Genomic DNA, 24,761 nt, shown 5'->3' with positions numbered 1-24,761 from the left:
ATTGAATATGTTTAGCCTCAGACTTTTTGACTGTATGTACTTGGCCCCTGGGGATTAAGAATCTTGAATGGAGTTGTGAACCAAAAAGACCTTCCATTTTAAAAGCTGGGGATCTATCTTCATCACCTTATCTGGTATTTGCAGTGTTTTCTCTCCTAACACTGTTCCTTCTTTATCACTACAGCATGAAAGATATGTTATGTTGGACCCTGGATTAGCCTTTTAATGCCTCTTTTGGCAACTTTTCAGATTAATCTAAACAGTTCCTCTGGAATAGTCTGGCCGATAAGATCATTTTAGGGGGTGAGACAACAGAGAATAGAATTCACGTGAATAAAATGATTAGGTACATCTCATCTGTCAAGTTTCTCTAACTGTAAATTTCTCTTCGAAGAGAAATACAATCAATGATATGGAATACAGACCATATGTCCTAGCAGGAGGCTCATCAATTGTGTTCTGATTAAGAAGCTTATTTGGACAGCAGAGTAGCGCTCTATAAATCCCAATGTGCTACCTAGCATGATGGAATGTTAGATAAAGTATCATCTCATCAAAAGAGCTCTCCCAGCCTGGAAGCAATAACCACCTAACACTAATACAAAGGTTGGCAACCTATGGCCAACCTAGCCTAGATATGACTTACAAAGCTAGGCTGTCAGCAGTGATTTGGCACTACCTGCAGGCACAGGGGGAAGGGGGCATGGAATGGCAGTGGCATTTGGGCCTGGGGAGAGGGGACAGAGAGGTAGCAGTCAGGTCAGAATCAGCAGCTTGTCTTTGGACCTAGCTCTGCTGCTCCTGAAAAGGTTAGTGGCCCCTGCTCTAATACTGGTAAATGGGCTTAGTGCTGCTAATAGCCTGTAAGGTAGGACCCAGAACAGCAAGCAAATGGCTAGAAAGTAAAAAAGAGAGGAAGCTACTAGGATGCAACTGATAACTATGACCAGCCAAAAAAAAAACCAAACCAAACCCCAAATCAAGAACAAACAACGCTCCCCGCTGCCCTGAATCCAACCCCCCCCACGCAAACCTGCAACAACACTTCAACCAAAGTACAATATAGTTACTGCTGGTCTTCCCACAAGAAATGGAACTATCTTGAAGTTACAAACCAGCTCTCTAAGTACAGCAAAAGCTGTGTTAACCAGCACTTTATTAGCCAGAAAATTCTATTAGCCGGCATCCGAGGGATGCAGCAAAAGCAAAACCGGAAGTACCACTTTCTGGTTTTGCCGCCACAGCGAGCAGAGTTCTTGCCATTACTTTGGCCCACGGCCCAGGCAAAGCAGCCTGCGCAGGTCCCGTCCCCCCTGTTCCTCGGCACACTGACACTGGGGAGTGAACCAGACAGTGCACATTTGATTAAACAGACTATTTGATTAACCGGCATCCCCCATTCCCGGGGGATGCCGGATAACAGAGCTTTTACTGTACCACCAAAAAGCATTCTACGATTATTGGTAGTCTATGGACCACAGTTTGAGATCCACTGAATTAGACAGAAGAGGTAGAAAGAGTTGAAAGGATGAAGTTTACATACTTCCTAGTTTCTTACCCAATTAAAATGTATACAAATTTCTCAGCCCTTTCATACCAGTGCTTGCTTGTTTATAATTAATTAATGGGCATGTAGTAGGGATATATTCTAACAGTCAAATATTGTTAGAAAAATGTGGTGAAAAGGCAGGCAAAGATGAAGGTTAGGGATAGACATTGCACACAAACCAGTTTAAGTGATTAGAAACTGGTTTAAACCTGTAACAGAACAGACATTCAGTGCACATAAACCAGTTTGAAAATGGCTGAAACTGGTTCGAGATAAACCTGGTTGAATGTAGATTCATAGATGTTAGGATTGGAAGGGACCTCAATAGATCATCGAGTCCGACCCCCTGCATAAGCAGGAAAGAGTGTTGGGTCTAGATGACCCCAGCTAGATACTCATCTAACCTCTTGAAGACCCCCAGGGTAGGGGAGAGCACCACTTCCCATGGGAGCACGTTCCAGACCTTGGCCACTCGAACTGTGAAGAAGTTCTTCCTAATGTCCAATCTAAATCTGCTCTCTGCTAGCTTGTGGCCATTATTTCTTGTAACCCCCAGGGGCGCCTTGGTGAATAAAATCTCACCAATTCCCTTCTGTGCCTCCGTGATGAACTTATAGGCAGCCACAAGGTCGCCTCTCAACCTTCTCTTGCGGAGGCTGAAAAGGTCCAGTTTCTCCTCGTAGGGCTTGGTCTGTAGGCCCTTAACCATACGAGTGGCCCTCTCTGGACCCTCTCCAGGTTATCCGCATCCTTCTTGAAGTGTGGCGCCCAGAATTGCACGCAGTACTCCAACTGCGGTCTGACCAGCGCCCTATAGAGGGGAAGTATCACCTCCTTGGACCTATTCGTCATGCATCTGCTGATGCACGATAAAGTGCCATTGGCTTTTTTGATGGTTTTGTCACACCGCCGACTCATGTTCATCTTGGAGTCCACTGGGACTCCAAGATCCCTTTCCACTTCCGAGCCACCCAGCAGGTCATTTCCTAGGCTGTAGGTGTGGTGGACATTTTTCCTCCCTAGGTGCAGCACTTTGCATTTCTCCTTGTTGAACTGCATTCTGTTGTTTTCTGCCCATTTGTCCAACCTGTCCAGGTCTGCTTGCAGCTGTTCCCTGCCCTCTGGCGTGTCCACATCTCCCCATAGCTTTGTGTCATCTGCAAACTTGGACAGAGTACATTTCACTCCCTCGTCCAAGTCACTGATGAAGACATTAAAAAGAGTATCAGTCCAAGGACCGAGCCCTGCGGGACCCCACTGCCCACACCCTTCCAGCTCGAAACTGACCCATCTACCATGACTCTCTGGGTGCGACCCTCCAGCCAATTCGCCACCCACCGGACTGTGTAGTCATCCAAGTCACAGCCCCTTAACTTGTTCACTAGTATGGGGTGGGATACCATATTGAAGGCCTTCCTGAAGTCTAAGTATACGACATCCACCCCTCCTCCTGTGTCCAGGCGTTTCATAACCTGGTCATAAAGAGAGACTAGATTGGTCAGGCACGATCTGCCTGCCACGAACCCGTGCTGGTTTCCCCTCAGCATAATTTGTCCTGCCGGGCTGTCACAAATGTGAGCCTTGATAATTTTTTCAAAGACTTTGCCAAGGATGGAGGTGAGACTGACAAGTGGCATCAGACTTAACTGATTTGGGTCAAACTGGTTTAATGCAATTTCAGACCACTTTCTGGTTTAACTTAAGCCAGAGTCCCCCAGTATCTCAGATACTTTGCAGCCCTGGGCTGGGCTATCTACTCCAGAGCAGGGCTGGTCCCTCCCCTCTGCTCCCTAGCTGGGAGTTCCAGCAGAGACTGGCTTCCCCCTGCCCCCCCCCCTTCATCACTCATTGCTCAAGCAGGGATTCCCCCCCCGCCACAGCATAGCCCATAGCCAGCATGTGGTATGCTAGCTAATGGTGAGTGGTGTCTGTATAAGGCAGACAGGCCAGTGTCCGCTTAGGGCTTTTGGAGGCTAATCAACGGGTCAGCTGGTAATGTCCTGCCAGGGCCTAGCCACACACCCCCTCACCTCATTACTGTGAAAGGGAAGGGAGGGCTGTTTTAATGTCCCCTGAACTCTAGCTTGAGCCACTGCAGGCATGTGCCTGCATTTTATCAGTCCAGAGGGGAATGCCTATGCACTTGCAAACTGGTTCAGCCCAGCCAGGTTAGACTAACCTGCAAAGATTGAATCAATTCAGGCTCAGGTTTTTAAATATTTGTATAAGGGGTGCACGGATAGAGATTTTGGGGGCCGATACTAGTAGCCGATTTTTAAGGAGGCATATCGGCCGATACGGATCCGATTTCCAATATAGATGTGTGCAGCTGGTAAGTCTGCTGTGGTGAAAGGGGACGGGGAGCAGATCAACAGCCCCCACAGTGAGGGAGGGAGTGGGGCTGGAGTAGGCGCTGGTTCCTGCCACTCATCCAGGAGGGCACAGGGTGCACGTGCCTCTGGATCTGTGCTGGGCAGGCTGCAGCACTGCACTCAGGGCAAGTGCTGGTGGCGCTGGGAGGAGGGGAGGCTGTACTCACCTCGTATTTCACTATAGCACCCCCTACCAGCACCACTGCCACCCGCCCCGAGTGCAGTGCAGCACGACCCCAGCCCGCCGCTCACTTGGCCTGCCCTGCGCAGATAGCTTCATAGTAGCTAGGGTCAGGAGGGACCTGAACATATCATCTAGCCTGACTCCCTGCCACAGGCAGGAATGAATGCTGGGTTCACAAGACTCCAGACAGGTGATCATCCAACCTCCTCTTGAATTTGAAGGTAGGGGCGAGGACCAGCTCCCTGGGAAGTTGGTTCCAGATTTTGGCCACCCTAACTGTAAAATATTGCCTTCTGATCTCTACCCTAAACCTATTCTCCAACAGCTTATGACCATTGTTCCTTGTCACCCCAGGTGGTGCTGGGAGAAAAGAGCTCTGCCTATTTGCTGTTGATCCCCCCCGATGAGCTTGTAGGCAGCCACCAGGTCCCCCCTCAGCCTCCTCTTGCTGAGGCTGAACAGGTTCAGGTCCTTCAGACTCTCCTCGTAGGGCCTGTCCTGCTGCCCTCTCACCAAGCGGGTGGCCCTCCTCTGAACCCTCTCCAGGCTGGCCACATCTCTTTTGGAGTGCAGCGCCCAGCACTGGACACAGTACTCCAACTGCGGCGTGACCAAAGTCGCATAGAGGGGAAGAATCACCTCTCTGGACCGGCTTGAGATGCACCTTTGGATGTATGACAAGGTATGGCTGGCTTTGCTGGCTGCGGTCTGGCATTGGCGGCTCATGTTCATCAATAATGACTCCAAGATCCCTTTCCGCCTCTGTGCTTTCAAGAAGGGAACTCCCCAGCCTGTATGTATGCTGTGGATTCCTTCTCCCAAGGTGCAGCACCCTGCATTTGTCCACCTTGAACCCTATCCTATTCTTGTCTGCCCACTTCTGTAGCCTGTCTAAATCTAGTTGCAGCCTCTCTTTCCCTTCCAGTGTGTCCACCTTGCCCCACATCTTAGTGTCATCAGCAAACTTGGACAGCGTGCTTTCCACCCCCTCGTCCAAGTCGCTGATGAAGATGTTAAACAGTGCGGGCCCAAGGACCGAGACCTGGGGTACCCCACTGCTCACATCTCACCAGGTTGAGTACAACCCGTCCACCACTACTCTCTGGGTGCGCCCCATCAGCCAGTTTTTTACCCATCCAACTGTGCAGGCATCAGTGCTGCAGTCACTTAATTTATTGATGAGGATGGGTTGAGAGACAGTGCCAAAGGCCTTCTTAAAGTCTAAAAAGACTATGTCCACAGTGACACCATCATCCAAGGATTTAGTTATTTGGTTGTAAAAGGCAATCAGGTTGGTCTGGCAGGACCTGCCTTTGGTGAACCCATGCTGATTGCCCCTGAGCATGATCTCCCTTGCAGGCCCTCCACAGATATACTCCTTGATGATCCTCTCCAAGAGCTTCCCGAGCACTGAGGTGAGGCTTACAGGCCTATAATTACTTGGGTCCTCCTTACTCCCCTTCTTAAAAATAGGGACCACATTAGCCAGTTTCCAATCCCCCAGCACCTGGCCAGATGACCACGAATGCTCATACAACCAGGCCAAGGGCTCTGCCAGCTCCCTCAACACCGTTGGGTGGAGGGCATCTGGACCTGCAGATTTAAAAATGTCTAGCCCTTCCAGAAGATCCCTAACTACCTCTGCATTGACTGAAGGCTTGATAGAGCTATCCCCAAGACTGTCCCTACCTCTGGTAGGTGGGATATCCCGGTCCCTGTTCAGGAAAACAGAGGCAAAGAAACTGTTAAAAATATCAGCTTTCTTGTCTGGCGTGGTCACCAGATAACTGTTTGTGTCTTGCAGGGGCCCTACGTTGCCTGGTGCCCTCTTCTTGCTCCCAATGTACTTGAAAAAGGACTTTTTGTTGTCCTTAATCCTGGACGCAGATCCAGAGGCACATGCTCTCCCCCTTCCCTGGACGAACCGCGGCTCTGTCCTGCACCTGCTGTGCTCCAACTGGGCCGTGCCTGCCTCAGTCCTAGCTCCACTCCCTCCCTCACCATGGGGGTCGTTATCTGCTCCCCCATGCCGCTTCCATTTCACCACAACAGACTTACCAACTGCATGCAGCTCTCCACACTGCCAGGCTGTGCTCCTTGCTGCCTGTGCGCTACGCTGCGGCTGTGCACATGCACGGGCATTTATCAGCCAAATTATCGGCCAGATCAGGCCAATTTCTGATATAATCAATTTTCTTTATATTGATGCCGACCCGATATTGGACTAATGTATCAGTGCACCTCTATTACGTATACAATTTCACAAAGAATAAATGACATGCAAAATAGATGTTCCATGCATAGCCTATAAAGGGTGTGTCCAGATGTATGTGGATGTTTGGTTCCCTGGGGACAAGTAGCAGCAGTGCACCTTGTGCCACAACTACCTGTCCCTGGAAACTACCCATGCCATGTGCACTTCGGCGTGCAGCTAATTGCCCCAGGGGCAGTAGGGGCCTTACCTGGGGTCCTGGAGCTGAAACCACAGTGATCCTGATGGGTGGAGCCTGGCCAGCTGCCACAGTGTGGTTCTGAGTGGCCTGGCTCCACTTTTTAGCAGTGCATGCTGCTCAAGCATGCACTTTTTTTTTGTTTTTGTTTTTTACCCCTGGATATAAACACGTTTGCAGCGCCACATACCACATGACTGTGCTCTCTGGATGTACCCTAAGAGTACATGATTTTTCCATTGAGTTGTATCCATATGAGATGATTGGCTGACTGGAAGACACAGTCCTGAACTATTTTCTTGATATTTATATCAGGAAAATGCATTTACTTTGAACTTTGAGATACAGTGTTGGGGGATTCATAATTCTACATACATGTTTTCTTTCTGTGGCCTTCAGAGATTTTGCAGCATAGTAAAAAAGCTGGGTCCCGCACAATGCTGCCCAGTATTTTGTCCAAGATGCTACCTAGAAAAAAAAAAGAGAGCAACAGATTAATAAAATATTTCATGCTGCCTAGCAGTTAGAAATGCATTCATGTTAACTTCATCATGCAACAAACTTTGTGAGGGCAGCTACTAGATCAGCACTTTTCCTCAACTAAAAAGTGCCGTTTTTTCACTGGTGCTATTTCTAGTTTAATTAGAATATATGCTTACGGAACAAAATATGAATAAGGAAAGCATCAAACAGCTCTTTACCATTGACCAAGGCATTAAACAACCTACATTTTTTTCCTCTACTTTATTAAGTTTTTTCTAATTCAACACTTGTGTTGACATACAAAGTATACCTTTGCCATAAAGGGTCCATCACCATCAAGGAGTTAGAGCATTTGTTTTTGATTAGAAATTACTATTTTATAACACACTATGTGCACGAGACATACCAAAACCTATTAGTTAATATTCAAATCCAAAGTTAACATTAATCAGGTGATGCTTTACATAGTGGTGTGCTTATCTGACTGTCAACTGGAAAACTGAGCACAATACCTTAACATGTGCCTCTCCAAAGAAAGAAATTGGAGCTCTAATGTTGCTCACATGCCGTAATTCACAAGTCAGGTGAATGCAAGACGTATTTATGACAATTAAAAAAACCAAACAACCTCCTTTGACTCAAAACATGCAGTTCTGATAAACTGCTCATTGTTAGCAAATTGTCACTTGAAATTAAAATGTTTAAATAAAATCCAAGTCCCTTGCTGTTAGAAGAAATACTGATAAGAGACAATATCCTTGCTGTTGGGTCATCAGCACTGAAACACCTTGATACTAGATATAAACCTCTAATGAATAAAAAGGACAAATGTGTTTTTCTTTCTTTGTAGTGGAAATAAAAATCAAGCTGATAAAAGAAAATGTAGTATTGTGAGTATTCACTTTATTTGTATACATTTACATGATACCTTAATTCTATTTTTAATAATGAACCTATTTCTCAAGATTTGCCACAAAACATAGCAATAAAAAGACTAACTGTAAGCCAAGCATATTCACAGCACTACCCACTGACAGAAAATTCTAGTAGCTTTAAATGTCTTTATTATGGTTTGTACAGTCCTGATAACACTTTTAGATTTAGCAGGCCAGAATATTTAAGCATTTTCAAAATCTAAACTGAATACACAGAACAAAATGGAAGCCATTTGCATTAAGATATAATCATCAACTGCTTAAAGAGAAGACTATTTATAAATAAACATCTTACTAGAACAAGGACATTCATCATTACATTAGCCTAGGCTTGCTAATAAGAATGAGGGATACAGGAGTAGGTATGGTATTTATGCTTGAGCTACCCAAGAAATAAGAATTGCCAAATTACAGAAAAATCTACATGGTGCATACCTTAGATGGTGTAAACTGGCAAGTACCATTTTATATCAACTACGGATCTAACCATAAATGGGGAAAATGACATTGTCCAAGGAACTTAGTTTGTTTACTCCTTGGAGCTATTTGGCCAACATGGAGTGGGTATGGAAACAAATGTTTAGAACTTCTATACTCCAGTTGTCCATGAATAATAGTACTACTAACAGTTTAGTCACCAGCAATGAACAAAGTCACATTTCAAACACACAATACTGGTTTGGGGAATAAATCTGAAAAAATCCACTGGAATTAAGATGAAAAATATTTAGATCTAAAAATGAGAATAAAATTCAGAATCTGGTAGTACAAGTCTACTCGACTCTGAATAAATAAACTAATTTAAACATTATTGAGATAAATACCTTTTTGAAACAAAAAAAATAATTAAGACCTCAGATCCTGCGATTACGCTGAGAAGGTGAGTACTAACATCAAGGCAGTTTTGCACAGCTGCAAGAGCCCATTACTGGAATCTTAATCTGTGATTTATTTTGTGCAGCCTTTTATAACTGCCTTGGCTTCAGGGAGCATAACAGTTATCTATAGAATAGTAATTACATATAAAAACATCATTAGCATAGTGCTAATGTTATTCTTTAAAAAGGGGAAAAGAAAGGAATTTAGTGAAGGATGCCATTTAATCCTTAATACGTTTAGTTTTAGTCTCGCCAAGTAGTATTAGGCTTGTGTGAATAGGGAAGTATTCAATTTGGATTCAGCCAATTCGGAGGACAGCAATTCGATTTAGAAATTCAGCCCACTGTCCCAAATTGATTTGACCAAATCGGCTTTGGAAGATTCGGCAGTAGAGATTCGGTGATTCGGCCATAGACTATAACGGAGAATCACTGAAATACCTCAAAATTTGTCATTTTTTGGCAGATTTGGATGAAAACAGCAGCACATGAAGGCATGAAGCCTGCCACATTTCAAGGAGGTAGGTGTAGTGGTTTCTGGGAAACTGCACCTCAAACTGCTGAAAGCAAACTCGTGTCACTTGTGTGTTAAGGAAGATTTGGATGAAAACAGCAGGGATAGTAGCCTGTAACAGGAGGCCTTCGTGGTGCCGATTAGATCTCTGCCCACTCACCTGTTTCTGGGTCAGGCACCTGCCCCTCTTTTGCTCAGGCAGAAATAGCTCACAAAAGGAACAGAAAGGCTGCAGACAGAGGCTTATATGCTATTTCCACATCCCTCCCCCAGAGTACTGTGATTGGAAGGGGACTCAGGAAAAGATCACAGTCCAGCTGTGACCAGTAGAGGTCACTGGCCAGCTATAGATTTCCGTCTTTCCCCCTGCTCCCCCTCTCTCTTCTCAGTTTCTGTTCCCCTGAAAGACTGCCTTCTGAATCTCCGAATCTTTTTAGAATTGATTCAGAAGTTCCGAATTGATTTGGAGGGTTTTTTTTTCCTCCCGATTAGATTTGGATTCAGTGATTTGGCCTCTGAATCAGGCTGAATCTTCTCTGAATTGAATTGGTGACCAAAGCTTCACACATCCCTATTAATGATAGACATCTCTCAACAAAGCAGAAGGTTAAATACTGCATGCATAAAAGATCTAAAGCTGTGGCAGCTGTAAAAAAAATGAGCTCTTCTTTCTTTAGGCTCAGGTCAACTTTAAACAGAAATATTGTGAAAATATTAATTTTTTACTAACTGCCAGGATCTTACTCTAATAAATACAGTGCATCAACATTTTAATGGTTTTCTTTTTTCACTGGAGGATATCAGCAGACAAAAAGAAAAAAAAGCAGACTACAGTAAATTACATATATTTAGAAGCATTTCTGTGCAAGTGAAAAATTTGGGTAACATTTAAGATTAATGGAATACTTTTGATGGAGCAAGAAAGATCAATCTTCCCTGATGATAACTAACCCCGATTTAGACAATACATATGAATACCAAGAATATATACAAGCACGTTTGCTCATAAATGTAAGTGGCAGATATATATATCATTTGGCCCTTCGGTCAGTTCTTATTTGAGCACAAATCTGGCTGATTTTACCAGACCACTTTCAGTAAAGTAAAAGTGAACAAAGAAGTCACATTTTTAGCCCAGGAACTTTTTAAAATTTAAAACAGAGGAAGAGGGAAAATGGCCATATTAATAGTCTTACTGTAGGCTTTTTGCCTTCCTTCAACAACGTCTTCCTCCTGAGAACACCTTGAATAGTAACTGCACCAGGATACAAATGAACAGCCAAATCTTCAGATTCTAGAGAACTAGAAGAAGCACGTGAGACAATAGTGTGAAAAAAAACTATAAACATTTTTTCTTAAGTTACTTCTCCAATCATTACTCAAAACATAATGTAAACATCTGTTCTTTAATTCAGAAATGCTGGCATTTAATTTATTGGACTCCATTGTGGAAAAGGACTTTGGCTCCTACAAGGTATTGTTGCGGAATTTTCAATCAGAAACAAAAGTGATTAGAAAACTAATTAGCCCAGCAGGTGGTTTAGGATTTAGAAAACACAAACAAACTTTCCAAAGCTCAAGATACAGCAAAAATTCAACTATAGTTAATTAACTGGGAAAATGTTTACATTATCTGCAAACCTGTAATACTATTGCATTTTTCTGTTAGAAGTTCATTCTTAGTTCTTAATTCAAAGACTGGATATTTTTATTTGTTAGAATCCTTTGAGACAGTAAAACTGCAACATGTGCGTGCACACACACACACACACACACACACACACACACAAGCTTAGAAAAACATGCACAATTCATTTGTAAAATATCTGAAAGCAGTAACAGCAGCAGCAACAGACAGCAGAAAAGCTGGCCCACAGCAGTAAATGATAGCGTTTTTAATGCAGCTGGAGTTCTAATAATCCTCTCCGAGTCTGAACAGTGCCCATGAGCAAGGGGGCAAAAACCAGGTACTGTGAAAAGGAAACCTAACTTTATGAAAACTGAGCAGCTGACTGGCTTACAAAAATCTATTTTAAAACAGAAATTATTTCTTTTTTTATTTTCACTTCAGGAATCATGTCAGTGCATGTCAAACCATTTACATAATTAAACTCCTGAATCCATCAGCTTTCTAGAAGCAAGCTGAGAAAGCAAAAATTTCTGAAATGCCTGTTAAAGTAAACAGAATCCATCAGTTCATTCATCATACCATTTATGCATATACAAAAAACATAGAAATCTGGCAAACATTTACACTGCAGTTAGTGATTGCCAGGGATATGCAGACAAATTCAGAGACTGACACATGAATGTGATTTTAACTCCGTTACAGACAATATTTGATACTTATTGCATAAAAGCTGAGCTACTGCCTTCTCTTTCACAACTAGCAAACCACACTGCTGCAGACAGAGGTTATAGTTTAACTGCGCAGAACAAAGTTATGTGAGCTTAGCAACTTCTGAGGAGTTCCTTTATTGAGAATGATTTGGCACTCAAAGGGCCAATTTAATTTCAGGCTTGCAAGTTAAACAAGTTGATAATTTTGGAGGGAAAAAAGGGCAAATTTAATAAAAAGCTGTTAGCAAAGAAAATAACTCGATTGCAGTCTCAAGCATGACAAGCAGCTTTGTAGCTTACATGGTTACTTTACCCACCTATATTAAATAGCTTAAAGCATCTTTACGGCTTGATGTAAAGATTCAGTGCCTTAGAAACTGGATATACAGATCAGAACAAGCCAAAGGCCATATGATGATATAGATTAAATCACAGAAAAAGAAGTTCTGTTGTAAGAAAAAGGGCACTATCTTAATTTGGAGACGAAAGTTAGAAAGATCAAACATATCAGAAGAGAGCCACTTAATTATTAAACCAGTCACCAACACCAGAGGGAAAGTTTGTGACCTCTGTGTGCAGGGGGGATTGTACCTGCTGGCCTTCATGTGGCCTCGATAGCCATTTCGTGCCACTCTTGTCACCGGACCGAGAGAATGGTATAATCTGTTCCTGTTGAATTCCATTATAAATTGTATGCATTACATATACTTTTATTCACACAAGCAGAATTATTTTCTAGAACAGTGTAATAAAGTTTTCCTTGTTCTACATAACTACCTCTCCAACAGTAAGGAATAGCGGAGAATTTAATTAAGATTAAACATGCAGAGGTAGATTTCAAAATCTATTTCTTATTTAAAAACAGATGTTCTTGATGTCAGTGCTTATAACACTGGGTTATTTTTATTGGCACCTCAATGAATGGGCTTTGAGAACAGAAAGGCGGCTTTTAATTCTCATAGGACAAAATGAAAATATGGGAAGTAACAAGATTGCAGATTTTTCTGTCTTTAAATTCTGACTACAGATGATACAACAAGAAACAAAGGGTAATGGGGCCCCTGGATTGAAAACTAGACACAGGCAAACTGCTGGTTAGAGGAAAACAGACTTGCTAATTCAGTCTCTCGTAATGGCATCCATTTATTTCCAAATCAACCTTTGAAGGCAAGAATTTTCAATGAAAATCACATGCACTTTCCTACGAGACAATTATCTATTTAACACAATATTCATAAAAGACAGATACTTCAAACTGGATACACCTTTACTTATCTGGTGAAAATCAGCAAAGCAATATCTCATTAGTAATTTATAACTTAAAAAGCTCTAGTTTCAAAACTCAAATGCAAACGAAGTAAACTAAGCAAGCATGTTAACATTACAATACTGCAGTTTATATGGAATAGAAACTTCATACAGGAAGGTTACACGTCTGTGCCTTTAACTAGAACCATTTTAGATATTACTGCCCACTTGGATTTTAGACTTACCTTTTCATTACTGTGTCTCATTTAATGTTAGGTATAATGGGTTTAGAATGGCTGTAGCCCCACATTGAAGGGAACAAAAATATGGAATTTTCTACTACCATACTTACTTGAATATAAGACACCCCCTGATAATCAGATCCATATATGGAAAATTTATAACTGTTATAATTCTCCAGGTATAGAACCTAATTATTGGAGATTTGCCTTAAATCTATCCCCTTCTCATCGCTACAGCAAAGAAAATAAATCTGGGGAGTGAGGGAGCCTCTTTGCTCACCTTACCATCAGATCTTGCTCTGCATAAGCATATAGAAACAAGTGGAAAATATGAAAACACTGCCCTTGAAATAAACATACCTGAGGGAAGCTTACATATATGGAAATCACTACAGGAACCCATAAACTCAGTTCATCCAGGACTGATGCAGTTTACTTTTTTTTGAAACTGCTAGATGTTTTAGCACAAGTACTCCATAAGCATGCTTTTAAGCAGCATTTTTGTACCTACTTTATATATAGTACAACATATGCATATTCCAAAGCCAAAAGGCTCATAATTTACCATATAGTTTATTGGGCTGAGCCCCAGCAGAGTCAGTGGTTCAAGCCATGGCGACCCCACAGCTCAGCACTGCTCAGTATGTGCTTGCACTCCAGATATGTCCACAAAGGATCCATGAGCTAATTAACACCCCTGGTCATGATTGGAACTAGGTGTTCTTATTGTGAGTCTAGGGAGCCTCCAAAAATGTTTATGCAGATGAGAGACAGGGCAATAGGGGCCCAGCTCCACATAATGAAGTGTAGGTCCACACCTATCATATGAGAAAGACAAAGAGGGGGTGACCAAGGGATTCTTGGGTGAACCATTTGGTGATGTTTGCCAGACACTTAAGGCTGGTGCAGAAACAGGAATTTTTGAAAGTGGGAAAGAAAGGCTCAGCTCAGCTGTAGGAATGAAGAGGACGTCAAAACTTATTTAATACACTGGTTCATCTGACTTGAAAAAGAGTTGGCAATGAGAGGGATTGAGGGCAATGGGCACTACCACAGACTTTATCCAAATGGGCTACACTAACTTATTCTTCCGGTAGATTCCCATCAATCTCAGCCATTTTAGGACCAAGCACTTCTGGCACCAAGGGGAGGGTGTCAGGGCTGGCTCTGGCCCTCTGCTGCTGGCCTGGTATTGCAGTACCGTCCGGCCCAGTACCAGTTCTTTTCTGGGGGAGTAAGTGACTGTTTTTTAAGGGCCACACAAAAAAAAAGGTTCTTATCAATCAGTATGGGGCCATATATGTTTTATAGTCATGCTCAGTGTTGACTGCATTCAATCAACTTCATAGCTTGGTTCCATTATGAGCACATGCTGCTTTTGGCAGCAGTTTAATGACTGACAACGTATTTAGTGAGGTTTCCTTGTATGCAAATGTAAGACAAGAGGCTTTCACCCACCATGCTGATGGGGGGGGGGGAGGGGAAGAGGGACTTGCTCATCTTGTATTTGAGTAAATAAAAGGTAGTTGAAGATCTGGATTATATTTCCCCTGGTCCTTGGAATTCCTAGCCATTGTGTTGCATATAAAGGTTTCACAACTAACAACTAAATATATGTAGGTCTACTCTGAAGAAAGCAGATGATTAATGACATAACCACCAGCTTGGCAGGCAATTCCTCTTAATATCAGAACAACAGATATCAGGTACAGTCTGCATTATCAGCTTCTATATCAGGTACAGTTTGCATTATCTGAAAGATAACTTTGTATAGTTAGCCCAACCTTATGTAAAACTGAGACCAAACCAATTAAGAGAACATCAAGCTCTGATTTGGACCTAGAATTATATACAACAGGTAAATAAAATTCTGGAAACTAACAGCTGTCTTGAAAAAGGCACTTACTAAGTATAAAAAAAAGATTAAACAAGATGGAAATTTTACATTTTTTTTTAATACCTCAAATTATTTCATAATCAGTGGGCATGTCTACACATGAATTTAGGCACACCTAAATTTAATGCGCATTCATAGAATCATAGAACTGGAAGGGACCTGTAAGATCATCAAGTCTGGTCCCCTGCCATGAGCAGGAAGTTATTGGGCTCAGACGAGCTTGACAAGGTGCTTGTCCAGCCTCATCTTGAACACCTCCAAGGAGGGTAACTGCACCAGCTCTGCTGGGAGTGTGTTCCAGACTCTGGTGACCCACATTAAGTGGGTTTAGGCAGGCATCTACACACAGGTATTAAAGTGCATTAGCACTGTGTGTGGACTGATTTGGGAATAAAGTTAGTCCCGTGTCAGTCCATACACAGAGTTAATACACTTTAGCACATCTACATGTGCACTTTAACTATATGTGCTTAAATTTAATACCTGCATTTGCAAGCATCAAATTTAGGCACGATTAGCCCAAAACTGCCATTTTAAAAGTGCATTAAAGGCATACACGTGTAGACACATGCCCTAATGCACCTTAAATTTAGGCTAATGGGCCTTCAAGCATCCTGTGCAGACATGCCCAGTGATAAGAATCTTCAACAACTCTGCAAACAAATCATGACCCTATTTTCTCTCTCCAAAAAATATTGTCCAACACGAATAAATCTTGGCCTTAAGCAATCCACATATCTTTGAATTTGTAAAAAGTAATTTCATTTTTTATTTAATCTTTTTTTACTTTTTAAGAAGTATCTCTAAAAATTTAGACAGATAGCTTTTCCACTTAATTTTAATTAAACTAACTTACAGAGATCAAAGGTTGTGTATTTGTGACCTGCATCTATTTTTTTCAAGCAAATTAAGGAAATAAAACTTATTCTTACTTTTATATTTGTTTTTTCCCCATAATCAGCAATCCAGCAGTCTGGATTCAAGCTATTTTAAGTAAACATACCTACCAACATTCAGAAGGACAGCCAATGAGAGAAACTTCAGCATCTAACCTTTAACTGCTGCATGCTGTGTCACAATGCCAATGGATAACATTCAGCACCATCTCTAAAACTTTGAAATAAATGCTTTGGCCATCCTAGTGAACCAGAATCACAGAGTTACCCAAGACAAGATCTACATCTCAATCTCAGAATCATTTCCAATCATGCTCTCTAGTTTCATGGGAGTACAGCAGGAAGAACAAAAAAAGTTTTTTTTTAAATTTTATTTGCAACAGATAAAAAAGACTATATGCAAATTCCAGATTCTCCTCTTTATAGCTTTATTTTCTTTCTACATCCATATGACTTGATGCCTATTCTAGGAGTAGAAATTTCAAAACAGTTTTGGAGGCTAGTGCTGACTACGAATTAGCCCAAGAACAGTCAGTCTCTTAAGAGACTGTTTTAGCTACTTATGCAATGAATTGTTTTAAGGGCAATTATTTTGCTCCTTCCATGAACTGGACAGTCCTTATAGGAAGAGATAGTAGAGCAAAACTTTAATTTCTTCTCCACTGGGAACTTCTACAATTTGAACTACTTGTACTAACCACAAGCAAAAATATTAGGACTGTGTTACAATTACTAGCCATAAACAAATACTTTGGCCAAAGTATCTACCAAGTAAGCTGTTACCATGAATATTGGTAGGCATGGTCACCCAAGTCAGTTTCTAGACTGATGGATTCCATGAATATGAAAGCAGATTGTGTATAAACAGGTGGTAGGCTAAACACACTTCAATTCACTGCAATTGCTCATTAAAAAAATATTATGTTTAAAAAAACTAGTCTATAGCCGTAACAAAAGAGAAGCTTGGCACATAGAGGTTTAACAAGGGTAGAGCCCAGTCTAAGATTTGCCTCTCTCACCCAAAGGACAGATATATGTTCTGTTCACTACTGATCTAAACTACACTGCTTACAAAAAACTGCAAAACTTAGATCAATTTTGCCTGGGCTTTATGAATGGATGTACCTCGCCTGGTACAACCCTGAGGATACAGAAGTTCGTAATTTTTCTTCCAGTGTAAAAGTGGCCACTAGGGGAGAAAAATAACTTGGGAACAACCTGAGTAAAGAGGCTTTCTGGAGAATATTTCTCAGGAGACAGAATGTCTGTACGGCAGCAGGTTCAGAGTCCTCCTCCAAAATCCCAGCATGCTTTGCTGGTTCTCCCCACTCTCCCACGGGGCAAGGAACAGTATGTGTCAGTCCCAGCCAAACAGGGAGAAGAACACGCCCACTGAGCACTTTGGGCTGGAAATGCCCAGAGCTGAAGCAGTTAGGGGGTGTATTCCGTTTCTGGCTTGATCCTTTCCTGAATCACACTGCAGCACCTGGATGCAGGGAAGCATACAAGCATACTTTCTGTCCAGCCTTAGTTGAGTTCAAACACAGCATAGGGGAGGGAAGGTTAGAGGACTGTTCTGTACATGGCACAAACCATGCCCCCACCTTCCCTGATGATCCCTGCCTACATTCACTTAAAAATAAACAAACAAATAAAAGAAAGTCTGCAAAGTTTTCTGCTAGGCTGTGTGCTGTAAGGTCCCTTTACTGCCCAGCATTTACAATGCAGGCTCATTGCTTTATTGTTTGAACTTCTGGACAGGTCAGGTTTTTTTTGCTCATGAAAACGAACCTGGGAGAATTGTCCTGGATGATTTGAATGTATGTATGCAGCCATAGAGACTAACTTGTTCAGAGAGGCAACTCTAAGTAAGCCATCCTGCCCTGCATGACTTCAGAGCAATGTAGCTATCTGCCTCTCTTTATTCATAGGACAAGTAGTGATAGCTGATTTTCCTATGTAGAAAAGAAAGCAAGAACAAGGAGTTTGAGTGGGGTGGGATAGGAGAGCCTCAAAGCAAGGGGACAATAGTAAGGGGATACAGAGCAAGAATGCAAAAGATGGGAACTCTGAAGATATGTGAAGACGAGAAAATGAGGGGTGGCGCATGATGCTGAGAGTATTGTACAAGCTTAGTGGTAGTCTGGCTTGTTTTGCATTGTGCCATAAGCCAGGTAGCAAAGTTGTCAGCTAATAATGGTAAAGTGATGCTCCTCACTTGGCTTTACTGTAACCCAGAAGCACTGAGTATCATCCAGTTTATTATAGAGGGGAGCCTTGAACATCACTAAAATGACATTTCACTTTTGGGGTTGAGTGATAGGTTTAACTAGTACTATCTGAAGAGAACTGAAAATATAGGTTTAAATGTGACAGGTTTTCTTACCTTTCAAATGCTGGCCATGAAGTCTCTTCACTAAGTTCTGAACCATCACTGCTACCTAGAACCAGAATGGATGATACTTTGAAACTACTTTATTCCTCATTTTATGCCATCTGTAATCTAACTGTTCTAACTGGTAGTTTCTTATGCTAAATATTAGGAGAAATAACCATGTAATATTTGTTACAGATAAAATGTTCACCTTCGTAATTTTAATTCTAAGAATCTGAGGTTAAAATACGAGGCATAGATCTGAAAAAGGGCTGGTTTTAGGCGCCCACAATAAGCACAAATTTAAAAAGAAAGGTAACTAGTAAGGGAGGAATGGGTTCCCAAATTTTCATTTATTTATTTCATGCCTAGTAAAATGCTATTTAAAGGGGATTGCATGTATTTTAAATGGCATCAAAGTACCTAGATACTGTAGAATGTAATGGAGCCCTGCCATGAGAAACTGCTTCCCATTAAAAGGCAAACACTCATAGGAATCTCCAATATCTTAAAAATAATTACGACTTGGAAGACATGAAACAGTTGTTTTAAGTTAAATTCCATTCATGGCTGTTACAAGGTTTAAATGTACTGTAAATTTTGATTATCCACATTCCAGGAAGATGAGATGTAAGGTCAGACATCAGAGAAACTATTTTGTTAAATAGCATATATGGGATGGAGTCAAAAGAAGCCATAAAGATTAACAACTGAGATATGAATATATGGAAGTGTCAAATTTGCAATTATAGTATTAATTAAATCCCTCAGTCAGGCATGAAAATTAATGCATGTGCTCATAAAACTTGCACCAATTTTTTTTTATCATATAGATTTTACTTTTTAGAGAATGAAGTTGCTGCTTAGGACTTCAGGAATTTGACGTAGTTCATTTAAAAAAAGCCCTACATGCTGTTTTTCAGATCTTGATAACTTACGCATGCCTTGGTTTTAACAGCTGAAACTAAGTACACATACACAAAACTCAAAACAGACCACTTTAAATCCTTAAAATACTACAATAAGATCAAAATTATTTGTTTCAGTTATTTGTATTTATTAATTTGCCAGTGTGCTCACTCCTAACTGCTTCTATTTACATTAAGGGATTCTGAATTTGACAATTAACCTCATAGATAATATTATGCCCCCCTCCCCATACTGTCCAAACGCTACACGACATTTAAAATATTTAACTTCAAAGCATCCATATGATGTAGGGAAGTACTATTATCCTCATTTTACAAATGGGGAACTTTGGTGCAGAGAAGCTAAGTGACCTGTCCAGAATCAACACAGGAAATCCAAATAGTAAAAGTCCTTCTCTAACCAATGGACCATCCCATCCTTCTTCACCAACTGCAGCACAGTCAATGCTTCCTCCCACTGATCTACCTTTCTGGCTCTCCCTCCTTCAGACTAGCCCCATTTTCTAGCCCCAGTTACCACCCTTGCTTCCTACCTTCAAGCAATTTTTATTGCTCAGCACTAGCCCAGTCTCTCACCAGCCTAGTCCACTGGTTCCTCTAAATGGCACTGTGATTTTAGTCTTTGTGCTGCTTCTTGTTTACTTGCTATATTATGGTATAAAAAGGAAGAGAGTGTCCCAGACCTGAGAATGATTCTCTTGGGTAAGTTTTAGAATCTTATTAGGAAAATAGCCTAACTTGGGGGGTGGGTCATAGAAGCAACCCTCATCTATAAGGTAATTACAGGTCTACGCATGAAATCCACATCCAATATGGAAACCTCTACCAGGGAATAACAAAAGATGAAAATGTAGGCTGAACTCCATGCTTTCATACTGCATACATATTTCTACATGAAAACATTTACCAGGCAAGCCACAGAAGGCATCACAGCAAAAATGAAGTAAGCCCTAACAAGTCCAGGTGGATCTTTCTGATCTAAATACATGCTAAGAATCACTTCTATAGCTTCTGTAAAGATACTAGCTGCCCCTTTAACTTTACAGCATATGCCATACAGAAAGTCAAGGTGTACATCTGAATGGCTTATTTCTATCCAAATAAAAAGACAACGTTCTCACAACATGCAAAACATGGAGACTCTTTTCACTAAGGGAAGAAAGTAGTTTCAGAAAGAAAAGCAGCAACTGAATAGACTAGGTGGTGTGGAATTCAAAGACTACCTGAGAAGGAAATATATATGGATCAAATCTAAATGGAAGACCATTTAAGGTGGGTTCAGTCTGAGAGCCTGTATTTCATTTATGCTTTTAGTAAGTGTGAGGGCCACCAAGGACTCAGTCTTCATTAAGCATGTAGTGTGTATCCAGAGATTCTACTCAGAAACCAATTCTCAGAGGATGTCCCATGATGGCGGGTGCTCCCAGCCTTCTGGGAAGATGTACATGAACCCCTTGAGGAACTTCAACACCAAAGATATTACAGAATGACAATCCCCTGAGAAAAGGAGGATGGTTAGCAGATAGCACTGCTAAGTGTACTCATTAAACTAAGGCCCCTATCACATGTTACATATATTATGCAATTTAATTGCACAATAATTTTAGACTAGTCATACATGCAAAGTAAGACCAGCCACAAGTGCATAGTAATTAATATGCAACTAACTGGTTAATCATGCAATACATTTAGACCAGCCACACATGCAAAGTAATTATCACACCATATAAAAGTCTATCCAGGTATAAAGAGAGCCAACCAGCTACAAAGTTAGTACTTTAAAAGGGGTTAACAACTCTATAGGTGGTTTCTGTCTAGCTTTAATTTGAACATGTAGCAGGGCCCTAAGGAATATACTGCAGTGTTTCAAGGATAATAAATAATCTGGATAGCAGGTAATGGAGCTGTTAGTAGCGAGTGTGATTCTGTGACAGACAGACAGACAGACAGACAGACAGACAGACAGACAGACAGACAGACAGACAGACAGACAGACAGACAGACAGACAGACAGACAGACAGACAGACAGACAGACAGACAGACAGACAGACAGACAGACAGACAGACAGACAGACAGACAGACAGACAGACAGACAGACAGACAGACAGACAGACAGACTCTCTCTCTCTCTTGTTTGGCTCTCATTAGTCTGCTTTAAGCAGGCTGACCATAAAGAAATCAGGAACAATTGGAACATCTGGGACATTGCCACCCCTTTCCCCACCCAAGTCAGCAGTGCTGCTGCAGGCAGTGACAGAGGCTGACAGGCAGAGGCATGGGTGGTACAGCAAGGAGGTGGCATACCATGCTGCTCCACCTCCCTGGTGGAACACAGCATACGTCCTTGCGATTCTAGGATTCTTGCTTTAATTTTTACCAACTGGCTGGGACTGGCCTTTAAAATTCAGAACTGTCCCAGCCAAATAGGATGTATGGTCACCCTAGCTTTAAGGGTAGCCATCCTGTGGTATGTGTGCCACAAAAGGTACAGACAGCCTCTGTGTGGGGCACACAGCAGACCAGGGGGAGAACACACAACAGTGGAATGTAGGGCAGGGAGCAGAAAGCAGAACAGGAGGTTTTCAGGGGCACAGGACAGGGAACAAAGCAGAGCAGCCAGTTGGGCAAAGGAAAGGGATCAGAATGGCACTTAGGGCGGGGGTGGGGGGTGCGGCGTGAGACTAATTTGTGGCATACTTGCCAAAAAGGTTGGCCCCCACTGGTCTACTTGAAGCAATATGTCCTGCACCACAGGACAAACACCCTCTCTGAAGTAGTCATCCAGACAACAAGGGGCTTAGGTACATGGACAACTGGTCCAAGCCAAGGAAGGATTCATTAAGATTAAGCAAGCAGGACTGGCTAACTTGATGGTTCATTGTCTTGACACATTCCCTAGATCTTAGAACCAAAATTGCTTGATCTATGTGGATGCTATCACAAGAACCCAGACCTGGATCTTGTCTCCATTTTTTAAAGGCCCCAAGTAAATAAGAACAGGATGAAAAGCGTACATCAGGCAAGGAGTGCAGGAGAATAGAAAGGTATCTGACATGGAGCCTTGACTCACTTCTCTTCTGGACCAAAACTGTGGGAACTTGGTTGAACTTTAAAAAGGTCCACCTTCAGAAACTATCATCATCAATTAAAAGACATCCTGTCTTGAGGACCATTTATGGCCCCCAGGTAGGTCTCTGCTGAGGTGTATTGCTGCTGTATTTACTGTGAAGGTATAGAAACCACCACGACTTCCAGAGATAGATAGCTTCCTGACAAAAATTGTGGAGAGATCTGGTTCCTTCTAGCTGACATAGTAAATTGCTGCAGTTGTGATAGTGAACATATGAATCATTAAGGCTCCTACTTAGGGTAGGAATACCTTCCCATGCCAGTCCAATTGACCTGGGTTCCAGAATATGCATGTGCTATATCTTACCTGAACCTTCAGCTGATCTGTGGGGGCTTCTCACCTTTGAGTGGAGGTGTCCATAACAAGGGTCTTTATCAGCAGCACCTGCAAAAAGGGTATCCTGCTACATACTTGAGTCAGATCTATCCACCAGTCTAAAGAGTAAAGTTCTTCTGGAGTGATTGTAACTATCTATGTTGTGTTTGTTTCAGATGCACAGATTTCAACCACCCCTGCAAGGACTTAAGTCAGAGTTTAGCACTCTGTATAATGTACAGATATACTAAACTACGCTCCTTTTCTCTCAGGGTGGGATAGGACAGGAATGAGTAGAAAAGGTTTATCATCATTTGGGACCTCTGTTAGAAAAGATATGCTTGTATTGACTCCAAAACTACTGAAGTGCCAATGAACTTTGTGCTCAGTCAAAGCTAGTACAGTGATGAACATACAGAGAGCAATGAGGCTGCTAAAAGCCTGGGTGTCTCTATCCCTTTTTCTCCATTGGGACTAGGAAATACTGGGAGTAGAATCTTTTGACTGGTGTGCCTATGAACCTGTCAGGTATTCTCAATGACTCCCAGTTGTACCTGGCATCCAAACAAGACAACAATGCCCTCACAACATCTAGTTGTGTTTTACTATGTGTTTATACAACGCCAAGCACAATGGGGTCACAATTCAACTGTGGTCTGTGCCCTCCATTGAAACAAATGAGAAAATTAAAGCAGTCAGAACAGATGAAGTTCAGTTCCTGTAACTGACTACTTAAAAAGCTAATCCAAAGTGAATGTATAGCCATACTATGTAAATTAATTTAAAAGATGAATGGGCAGAACTCCCAACGTGTCACAGAGACCTGTCAAAGTGAAAACCACACTTACGTTTCAGTTAAGGAAGTCAGATAATTAAATGTCTTCGTCTCATCACAAGCGCTCTTTAAATTTTAAAATATTTGGTATTGAATGATTTATTTGAACCCTATATGATCTCATACTTTTAAGTAGAGCTGCTATCTAGCATTCATCTTGAATTTTGTTTCCCTTGAAATTAAGTTCAGAATTTTTCTTCTTAAGATTCATGTCACCGTCTTACAATGCCAATTCCACGGTGTTCTACATGCTCTTCGAGTCTCTCCATGACATTAGTTGTTTAGCACTTCAATGTTTAATGTCTATTTTAAACCTTATTATTACGTGAATCTAGTTAAAGCAAGTTTAGTGCAATTAGTACAATATTTGGGGGGCTGAATCCTGTGGCCTTCGTATCTGACATCCACCATCTATAAATAATTCAGATGAACTTCAGTGTTGATTCTGTACAGTTACTTTTTTTAATGATTAAATTATTTCTTTTTATGAGACGCTTTCTGGTGAAAACCACCCCAGCACTGCCAATCAGACTTTACATTAAAAGACTTATTACAAATAATTCAAAAGGTAGATTTATTTTGTTTATATGTTCCCCACCCATTTCCATCTTTTCCAGATAGTTACAATTTTATCTGATCTTGTGTTTATACTTAAATTAAATTTTCTGTAATTTAAAAAATCATTCTAAATATAACACTAGTTTTATAAAGGTTAAATTATCTTTTCAGATCATGCACATATGGTTTCATTGCATAAATTTATGAACGTGAGACAGTCTATTAACAGCAATAGTAAATTCCTCCCTAAAATCTTATTTTGTTTTTAGAATGTACAACAAAAACTGCTTAAGGGGTATTCCCCCAACTTTTCTGCATCAGAAATTCTGTCTGGTCTACCCTGTATTTCCTGGAACAAGTTGTAGCTAGTTGGAAAACCAGTAGATATCAAAAGTACTGAAGAAGTAAGGTCTGAATAATTGAGGAAGAATTCTAAAATCATACTACCTTGATCTGTTGGTTTTGTTTGTAAAAACTGAATTACTGTACTTCAAACACCCGTATAAATATGAAAACAACCTATACAAGATTCAGCTCTACTGCCCTTTAATTAAGGGCGGAGAAAACAATCTAGTCTTCTCAGGAAACCTCAAGGAAGAAATAATAAGACACGGTAAGATATGGTATTCC

The 24,761-nt window shown here is 41.4% G+C and overlaps 1 protein-coding gene across 7 annotated transcripts in view; it reads right to left on the bottom strand.

Moving 5' to 3' along the window:
• Nucleotides 1-24,761, bottom strand: part of RALGPS2 (Ral GEF with PH domain and SH3 binding motif 2) — a 232,884-nt gene that overhangs the window by 21,293 nt on the left and 186,830 nt on the right. For 4 of the 7 annotated variants that reach the window (XM_006267261.4, XM_019500254.2, XM_059728346.1 and 1 more), the window contains 5 exons: nt 22,730-22,807; nt 18,375-18,429; nt 12,297-12,374; nt 10,562-10,667; nt 6,931-7,023 (listed from right to left, as the gene is read on the bottom strand). In XM_006267261.4, coding sequence (XP_006267323.1) covers nt 6,931-7,023; nt 10,562-10,667; nt 12,297-12,374; nt 18,375-18,429; nt 22,730-22,807 — 410 coding nt within the window. The remainder of the gene's footprint in view (nt 1-6,930; nt 7,024-10,561; nt 10,668-12,296; nt 12,375-18,374; nt 18,430-22,729; nt 22,808-24,761) is intronic. The other 3 variants (XM_019500255.2, XM_006267263.4, XM_019500256.2) reach the window with 3 other exon arrangements.

This window comes from Alligator mississippiensis, chromosome 5 (assembly GCF_030867095.1).
Source record: "Alligator mississippiensis isolate rAllMis1 chromosome 5, rAllMis1, whole genome shotgun sequence".
In the NCBI taxonomy this organism is placed as follows: Eukaryota; Metazoa; Chordata; order Crocodylia; family Alligatoridae; genus Alligator; species Alligator mississippiensis.
This window is presented reverse-complemented; position numbering and strand designations above follow the sequence as displayed.